Raw genomic sequence first — 9,218 nt, forward strand, 5'->3', positions numbered from 1 at the left:
AAAACCAAAGCAAGGCAGTCTTAATCTACCTTCATTTAAGTCAGGATCTTAGCCATGCCATTTCATTTATTATTATCCAAGACTAAATCAACACATAAGTAAGTCTGTACAGACTTACTCCTGTTAAACACAGCCATGTGTAGCTAAAACAGGATTTAGTTTGATATTTAAAAGCATTACTTTAAGCCAAGAGAACCTTTATGTAGCAAGTGAAACAAAACAGTATTTTTAAGTGCAGGATCATGCATAACACTGGAAAAGATGCCAAAGAAAGAAATGTGTATATGCATGCACACACCAATTAAAAAAAAAAAAAAGGAAAAAAAAAAAGGGAATTTAAAAAAAAAGGGGGGGGGGGGGGAGGGCGAGAAGGAGGGAGGAAGGGAAACTCTTCAACATTGCAAGATGAAAAAAATAAATTATGAAACTTTTCATTAAAGTTGATTCCTTCTTAGTAAGTTCTCAGAAGACAGCTAGAAGCCATTATATTCTAGGTCAAACACTGAGAACAAGCAAGAGAACAAAACAAACAGACCTGAAAACACACAAAACAGCTAAGATTCTGTGTTGTTACATTTAAAGCTATTTTGTTAGTAAATTAAAGCTCTTTTAGCAAGAAAAATACTAAGAAAAGTGCAAAGAAGAAAACAAAAGATCAGCATATTCTGATTTTTTAAGAATACTTACCTAACAGTTTTGGTTTTCAAGTAGACAAATTGCAAGACTTGTTTCAAACTCAGATTTTTGCCATTAGCTGCTTCATTTTTTTACCCGTACCAGGGAGGAGAGCTCACTGACATGATTGTTCCTTCTGAGTTCCTCCTGGTTAGTAGCAATCAATCCACAAATATAAACTCCCTCTCCTCTGGAAAGAATCTGCCTGTGAGTCATTATCCAAAGAAACAGAAAGCAAACAGCACCAGTCCAACTTGTATAGGACAAGGTACAATACAGTCTGAAAGGAGTGTCTTATCAATAGTTCTATCTCATTTTCAAATTTTCATTTTTACATTCATTTAAGACTTTCATATAGAAAGTCTTGGCACAGGAAGCCAGAAAAGAAGTTGTTGTAATTTTAATTTGAGCAAGTTGCTTAAAAATTGTAAGTTCCTAGGCTAATGCCATCAGTTGTTATCTATTTATATATAATTTTATCATCTTAATATATTTGGTGATTTCAATGGTAGTGCAATAATTAAAACAATCATCACAAATACTTTAGAGTACTTAGATTTGTTATCACTGATTAACTAGTAAATCAGAGTTAAGCATTATTGCAGATTAATATGACCAATTTTGTCCCCCTTCCCATACACTGCTTTTAAATGACCCAGAAACAGGGTTCCACTCCTAAAAATTAATCCTTGATACTTTTTGTCTTGGTAATAGAACCAAAAATTCTACATTTTGCCAACAGGATATCCAATTTACAGCCACTGGACATCACCTGACATTTAACTTGATTTGTTGGTTTATGTATGTCACACACAAATTTTCAGTGCAGCAGGAACATTCTTCTTTCGTGAGATAAGAAATTTCAAAATCACAAATAATAGATTTTTCTCATTTCTGATGAGAAAGTTTTGTGAGCAAGCACCTCAGAACTGCACCCTTCTTCATCCACACCCAAAAAAGCAAGTGGTCTGAACAGTCCTGTCTTCCAAATTAGTTCACTGTACAGCATCATTTACTTACTTAAATGCATGCCTCATATTTAGAAAACATCTCTCACATTTTAACATTTTCAGTATCATCTATAAATTTTATCACATTACCCAAACTACATCACCATGGACTTGCCCACTCCAAGACACATAGCTGCAGACTGAAAATGAAAGAGAAGAAAGGACTGGACAAATAGAAGTGGAAACACATAATTCTGCGCCACTGTAAAAAGAATCTTGAATCACTTTACAAGAACAGTTACAATTCAAGTGCATTTCCCTTTCTAGAAAAAGTCACTTAAAAAAAAAAAAAAACTTCAGTCATTCTTCTCACGGTCAACATTCACATTTTTTATCCCCGGGGAGCTACCAGCCACCACTGAAGAACCTGCCAAAACATCATCTGAATGTGGTTGGAAAGAGACTTTCGCTGGAGAGTCCCCTGGTATCTTACGGGAAGTCTCTATCACAGAGTTTCTCAGTGTATCATTCATTTCTATTACCTCAAAGTCTGCTTCATTCCATTCACCTGCATCCTCCTCATCCTCTTCATCTTCATTAAGTCCAGAGTTTGACAACAAAGCTTTCCGGTCTTCACTCTCACTCATTTCTTTCAAATCGCTCCCACCAGGAGAGTTGGCTAATTTGTACATCACAGGGAACAGTATAACTGTCATTGCAGAAGTTCCCAGTGCAGTATACATGATGACAGGAATATGGTGAAACTTTCCTTGAAGATACCCAACCACTGCAGGAATGCACATCTCACCCAGAGCAGCACCGACCACAAATAAAGAAGCAGATTTTCCCTGTATAATAGTGTACTGTTCTATCCAGGAAATGCCACTGGGAAAGATGGTAGCCATTGAAGCTCCATATACAGCAGTTCCAGCCCAGAGCGAAACTGGGTGTTTTGCAAAGAATGCCAAGCATGAAGAGGAGACGGCAGAGCCCACGATACTCAACACGATCAGAGTACCAGGGTATAAGCAAGCAGCACAACATACTGCCACTCCTCTGCAAGCAGCAAATGCGCCCCAGAAGACCGAATTCAAAGCAGCCGCTTCATTTTCCTTCATCTCAGCAAAGACCTTTGCATAAGTAAATATGTAAGAGCCGTAAGTGACTTCTGCACCCACATAGCAGAAGAAGAATATGAAAAGGAGAAAAATAAGGGCATAGTGGTATTTGGCAGTTACACGTTTCTGCAAAGAAGCCTTTGATTTGTCTCGAGCTGAGCTGCTCCTTGAATACAAAATAAAAAAGAAGAAAGAAACAAACAGAATACACGTCCCTATAACAACATAGGACCACAAAAAATCCTCACCGAGATGCTGTTTCAGTGCTGATGTAGTTGATGCTGTTGGCACAGACTTCAAGACAGACTGGTTTGTCTTTTCATCTACTGCAAGGGCTTCAGATATGGAGCCTCCTAATGCCATTTTAGCCAGAATTGGAGCCACAAACGCACCTACTGCAAAACTGAAGTGTAAGGCCTGCATATGTGGTCCAGCTTCTGTTCCCCATGTATTCAGTGCAAGTATATTGCCACCTGCAGATTGGAGAGAGGAGGATTCATTCATTTCAGCTGAAAACCAGAAGTTACTTAAAAAAAAAATTTGTGTGGCTTTTTGGTTTTGATACGTTGCTAATTAGTCTGCCAGCACAACCTTTTATGACCCAGTTTATATGTATTCAATTTAAAATAATCCCAGCTTTAGCAAATAAAACATGCAAAAATGGTAGTTAACTAAAATTCTGCATATAAACACCTCCATGCAGGATTTTTAGGAGGGTATTCACAGCAGTMAAAATAAGATCCAGAAAGTAGCTCAATCCAGTAACAATTAATTATCCTATTTGACAATTTATTTATTTATGCCCCATCTGGCATATTTCTTATTCTCCTCTTCCAGAGGGTTTAAATTGAAGATCCTTCAGCACATCTAAGTCTCCAGTAACACTACTACTGTCTTCCCAGATCATTAGTCACACTCACCTGTAACTTGTAGCATTTTGCAGCCTTTTTTTCAAAGCAGCAAATCTAACTGCTTCTCATTTCTATAAGCTTTAGAGACAACAATGCAGAATGCTAGGAATCAGAGCTCTCATTAAACAATATCCAAGGAAACATCAAGAATCACTTGCTTCCAACAGGGAGGGACTACCCCAGTTGTGTTCATTTGGCATTTCCAGAAGCAGAAAAGTGTACCATAATATTGCTGCAGAGGCCAAACTACGATACGCTTTGCTTGACAACAATGCTAGACAATAAGATCTGAGAGAGAGATTTTTAAACAGCTCGAGAGGAATGTGGGAAAGTAAGAACAGTAATCAAATTCTTATSCTACAGTACAGCAACATCACTTGTCACTCATCACTAATATTCTCCCAGATTCCTTCATTTCCATTCTGCTGCCTTTCCTTTAGCTTCTCCCACTACTGCTGCTCAGCCCGGGAAGTATCGCTGTCCAAAAGGTCTGGCTTTCAGGTAGAACCCATTCAAAGAATTTCTACAATAAACTCACAGGATTTTCCCATACRAAGAATTCTAAACCAAGTACCACATATACAATCCTACCAGGGGTAGCAACTACACCTCTGCATTCTGATTATTTAGCATAACCTGTGCCACGGCAAACCATCTTTTTCACTACTGGATCCGACGTCGTGCTCTCTTTAATGTTACAGAGCTCTCTCAAACGCCRCAGAACTACGACAGACGGCTCACGCGCAAAGCCATCAGTCCGCCGAGTTGCCTACCAGCCAGGCCACTGAAACAACCCCCTAGCTTGGATTCTTTCACAGGTGTTCGGATAGGAAGGCGAGTATATTAGCCAATTATTACTCAGAAATAAGCCTCCCCCAAAAGCAGGTCAGCCAGAAACAGAATTATTATGCTCACTAGTAAGTAAACACAGGCTTCCTCAGCAAGCCAAAAAGCAAGCTGCCACAGCACAGAAACAGTGCCAGGGGACTGGCTTCTTGTTGAAGCTTTATCATCACCTCCTGCTCAAGAWTCAGGACAGTCCACCACCAACCTATTTTTGGTTGTATCCTGACCCTCATCTGCAAGCATACCAGTGCTACCCAGACAGCTCTTATTCATGCTTACGTCTCTTGCCATGGCCTCGCCTCCTGACCCAAACTCCCTGCTACAGCCCTACCACTAACTCACCCTTCCTAAGCCATACCCCACAAACTAACATCTAATCTGAGCGAGAATTTTTCATACCTCTAATATAATTGCCCTTCCTGACTGCACCTGTATGATATTTGCTTCATTCTTCATCAATACATGTTCCTCCAATAAGAAGTCTCTACTAAGAAATTTGTTTTGAACATATTTTGAACAAAGGTGTTTTTTCAGGGCTGTCTCCAGTGTGCACATGCCACTGTAATTTGGGGTCAAATAGCTAAGCGATGCTGGCCAAAGGCATCAAGCACCCTTAATTCAAAGAGATCAGTGACATGCTGTCAGTGAGCTAGAGCAGTAAACATCTGGCGCGAATCTCAAAATGCTGCCTGGCCAGGTTGAAGTAGCCAACTCTCCAAAACAGCAGCTGTGAGCATCTTCCTCTCTCAGATATCAGGGCTTGCTCAGGACAAACTTTGTTCCATCTAGCACTAATGAACAGGAACGCAGCTACTTTCCTGTAGATGAGTAATTCTAAGAAAATAGTGTTTTAAGAGCCGATAGCACATGACACTTCCTTAAAGTCTGTAATTGCCTCCTGAAATGCATACTGGTCTTCTGCAGGAACCAAGAGATACCCAGCTTCCCCAGCCAACTTGCCCCAAGCCCCAAAAGCAAGTAGGTCTGTTACAGAGACACAAATTCTGGAAGTCTCAGGAGCAGAATAAACCACCAAGAATCCTGGCCAGATACAACAGCTCCCCTCTTTTAGTTCAAGATGTGCCAAACAAAATACTTCAAGCTCATCAAAACTGTCATTGGTAAGTTTTCACTTAGTTCACTGAGGGAGCTAATGGATTGCGAGGTCACTTACCGGTGTCTAGGATTCCCATGGAACCTCCAATAACTGACATCAGGACAGTTAACAACAGAGATTTCTTACACCAAGGTATGCCATAAAGACCTATCGTTGTTCCAAACATGGACAATGCTATAAAATTAAAAAAGAAATATATGCTATAAAATTAAAAAATATATATTACAGCTTTCATTTTAAATACAAATCACAGTAAACTACAAAATACAAATACATTAGTAATTCCTAAAGTTGCAGATGATCCTATTAGGTGATGTAACCTAACTATCTTAATTAATTATCAGCACAAGCAGTCCATTTTTACTTGGAAAACTGAAGTCTCATCAAAACAAATACTTATGAAATTGCACTAGTTTGTTAAAGCTTTATTTGCAAGGAGAGTAACATCTCCTACAACATTTTGTTTTAGAAGTCTTTATCACAAAAGAAGAAAAAAATGTTTTTGAAAAATATAAAGTTTTTCTCCTGAGAACTACAAAACATTAAATTTGAGTCCATTCAAAAGGAAGCCAAATTATTAAGCTCTTAAAATCTTCTAAAGTGACTTCCCCTTGGTCAACAAGCAACCATATAAAAATGTAGGTTTCCTTGATACTCTGTTCCCACATGAGGGATGAATTCCAAATGATTTCTAGATTATCAAGAGACATAACTATAGTATTTCAGACCATCAGGTGAGGTAAAATTCATTAACTGTATTAGTTTTGCTTTATTTACTAAATAGAAAATATACAAACTTGAAAAAGATTTTAGAGCTCATGGAAATTATTATTATTAAAAAATTGGGAAGAAGTTCAACAGTTAATTTCTATGATCACTTTCAATCAAAATATTCTGCAAGTAATATCTTGAATGTATAGTATTAGGTTTTTAGAAAACTTGTATCAGTTTAGACTATTATTTTTCAGATCAATGCTTAATCATAATTCTGGCAGATACTAAAAATTGATGGAGATAGATGCAATTAAGAAATTCGGTTAATCTCTCCCCGCCCCAGAAAAAGCAACCCAGAGCCCCAGTGAGATATTTGAAATACATGCCTCAAAAAAAATTTAAAGGCTAGCATACTGAGCTGCACAGGAAAAAGCTAAGGATGGGGTACGTTAAATCCAGCTTCTCAGATGCCCCAGACAGAGCTGAAAAATAACTTCGCAGAAAGTTTCCAGGTGTCCACTTCAGATCTTCACCTGAACATTGGTACTTTATAAGCTTCCTGACAAAGAAAGATTATGTTTTCAACATCTTCTCTGTAGAGCAGAAGATGAAAGGTGGGAGGTACGTTAACTATACAAGCAAGAGAATCCCCTATAAGCAGCCCTCAGGTGATAGAAATAGGAGAAGGTTCAGTAGTTCAAAATGTATTTTTGATATAAGTGCTACCAAAATGCAAGTGGCTGAAAAGAAAGAATATCCTCTCTAAGTTTTGTTGACAAATAGCTATCCTACGTGATAGATCAAGAAAGCAAGAAAATACTGAACTATTTCATGTTAATACCCATAAATCTCAAATGCCAGAGACAGACAATTCTGACCATGTCAGATGTGCAGTAAAGATCAGAAACCTAAAGGGAACGTTCTTTACAAGTGTTTTAGGGCAGGGGAATACAAAACAGGTTGGAGAACAAATAGAGCTAAAGGACACCTTAGATCAAGAACAAGTAAGAGGAACTGACCTGAGAAGGGGAAGACAAGAGGAAGAAGAGACGGACATTACATGATGCGACTGTTCGTAAYAGAAGGCAGGTGTATAGGGTAAGAAGAGATTTCAGTTCAAATGCTAGCCATGAAAAATGAGCCCTCTCATACTCTCCAAAGCAATCTTGCAATTACAGCACTGTCCTGAAGGGAGGTAGAGTTATGTTTGAACCTCCCCAAGGAAAGAAATAAGAGAAAGCAAAGAAAGAAGTCCAGTATCTTCTTTAGCCACTAACTTACAGCACAAATAGACATGCTGCCATAATTAGGGGGGTTCTAGAAGAAACTGGTTGCCAACGTTGACTTGACATTTCTGGATTGTAAGTGTGGCAATTTAACTGCTTAATAGCCCAGCTTTGACAGAACTGAGACAGTCCTATGCTTGAACAGGAAAAAAAAACAAAACAAAAAAAAAAAAAAAAAAAAAAAAAAGAAGAACTTACACATGGCCAGAAAAACATTAAGATCATAAACCATGTTTCCTATAAATATCTGCATGGCTAGGCAGCAATGGGGCAGCAAGTTTTCAAGATCACAAATAATTCTTAAAATCTCTCACTTTAAATAAGTCCTAATTTGATTCARTCAAAATCTCTGCACTTTTAACAGGTGCACAAAGGTGAACACTTCTGCTGAGCTTCAACAAGAAGAGTTTTACAGTATCGCTTTCGCTACAGAACAGTATCTCAGCATGACTGCAGTAGCTTTCAGATGCGTGCAGGTAAAAGCCAAAATACAGTTGTCTTCATTTTGTTTATGCATTTCACAGAGCGACGTTGTAAAATATTGTATGCCCCAGGGAGGATCTAATATAGAGCAAATCATTTGACAGAGACAGAAAAATAATCCTTTTTTTGTGCGTGTGTAAATCAAAGGCACCTTTTGGCCAATTCAGCTAGTTTCTGTCAACTCAAAACAGCTACCACTATTACTAGTATGCCCAGGAAGCCCATCTACTTGGAAATAATGCCATGCAACAGTAATTGCTAGACACATATGGAATCAGAAACCAAACAAAATGTAATTTTGTAAGACTGAATGACAGCTGCACAAGCATCATGTTTTATGAAGAACAGTATTAGATGCCAACAAGCATCAGATTTCCATTTCTCAGCACTGTTGTATAAAACCAACAAGTTTTCATAAGATACTACCCAAGCCAAAAAGAAGTTGCCCTGGAAAGTTTCCCATCAAATAATGTTTCATAGCCAGCAACTGGTACCATCAAATTGCTGCAGTGTAATTTAAAACATCAAGATTCGTGGGGGAAGAAGGAAAAAGTGTGCATTCAGAGACATCTGTTCTTCCCCACACACTTACCTAAGAGAAGATGCGCGTTCATGCAGTCAAAGAGAACCCCTCCGAGCACTGAACCGCCAAGGTAGCCCAGCGAGCGACCCACAAAAATATAGTAAATATCACTGACATTTTTATTCACGTTGTCAGCCAAATTTTGAAAGGTAGGTCCTAGGACGGCAATACTCATACCCTGGAAAATATTTTAAGAGGTTTTATTTTGCGCGTGATTTTTAAACCAGCCGAGAGTTTCCTCCGCCTGCAAACAGCGTGCGGGGGGGGGGGACCGCGCTGCCGGCTCGCACCGCAGCGGCCGTTAAACGGCCGGGCCGAGCGCTCGAGGGACAAACCGGAGCGGCGAGCGTCACGGGCGAGGCGGGGGGCAACCGGCGGCGGAGACCGGGCCGGGCGGCAGGCAGGTAAGGAGGAGGCGGATGGGGGTCGGGGGGCGCCGAGGCGGTAAACCGGCGGCGCCGAGGCGCGCTCCCCGCCCGCTGCGCTCACCAGCCCCAGGAAGGCGGCGCACAGCGCCCCGGAGATGCACCACCGC

At 39.7% G+C, this 9,218-nt stretch overlaps 1 protein-coding gene across 1 annotated transcript; it reads right to left on the minus strand.

Annotated features, from left to right (window-relative positions):
• Positions 1 to 333: 333 nt before the first annotated feature.
• On the minus strand, positions 334 to 9,212 carry SLC60A2 (solute carrier family 60 member 2). Its single transcript, XM_085306644.1, has 4 exons — positions 9,173 to 9,212; positions 8,693 to 8,861; positions 5,675 to 5,791; positions 334 to 3,216 (listed from the first exon to the last, which is right to left on the minus strand). Exons 2-4 carry the CDS (start codon positions 8,856 to 8,858, stop codon positions 1,982 to 1,984), a joined length of 1,518 nt encoding a protein of 505 aa, XP_085162770.1. The 5' UTR covers positions 8,859 to 8,861; positions 9,173 to 9,212; the 3' UTR covers positions 334 to 1,981.
• Between the last annotated feature and the right edge of the window lie 6 nt (positions 9,213 to 9,218).

Source organism: Rhea americana, unplaced genomic scaffold, assembly GCF_003343005.1.
Source record: "Rhea americana isolate MKP2758 unplaced genomic scaffold, rheAme1 scaffold_243, whole genome shotgun sequence".
In the NCBI taxonomy this organism is placed as follows: domain Eukaryota; kingdom Metazoa; phylum Chordata; class Aves; order Rheiformes; family Rheidae; genus Rhea; species Rhea americana.

Excerpts from the sequence above, each read along its gene's own strand:
- SLC60A2 (XM_085306644.1), bottom strand. The coding sequence starts at position 8,858 with ATGAGTATTGCCGTCCTAGGACCTACCTTTCAAAATTTGGCTGACAAC. Across the intron at positions 5,792-8,692 it reads GAACGCGCATCTTCTCTTAG|CATTGTCCATGTTTGGAACA; the intron begins GTAAGTGTGTGG and ends TTAATTTTATAG. Across the intron at positions 3,217-5,674 it reads CATGGGAATCCTAGACACCG|GTGGCAATATACTTGCACTG; the intron begins GTAAGTGACCTC and ends TCCAATCTGCAG.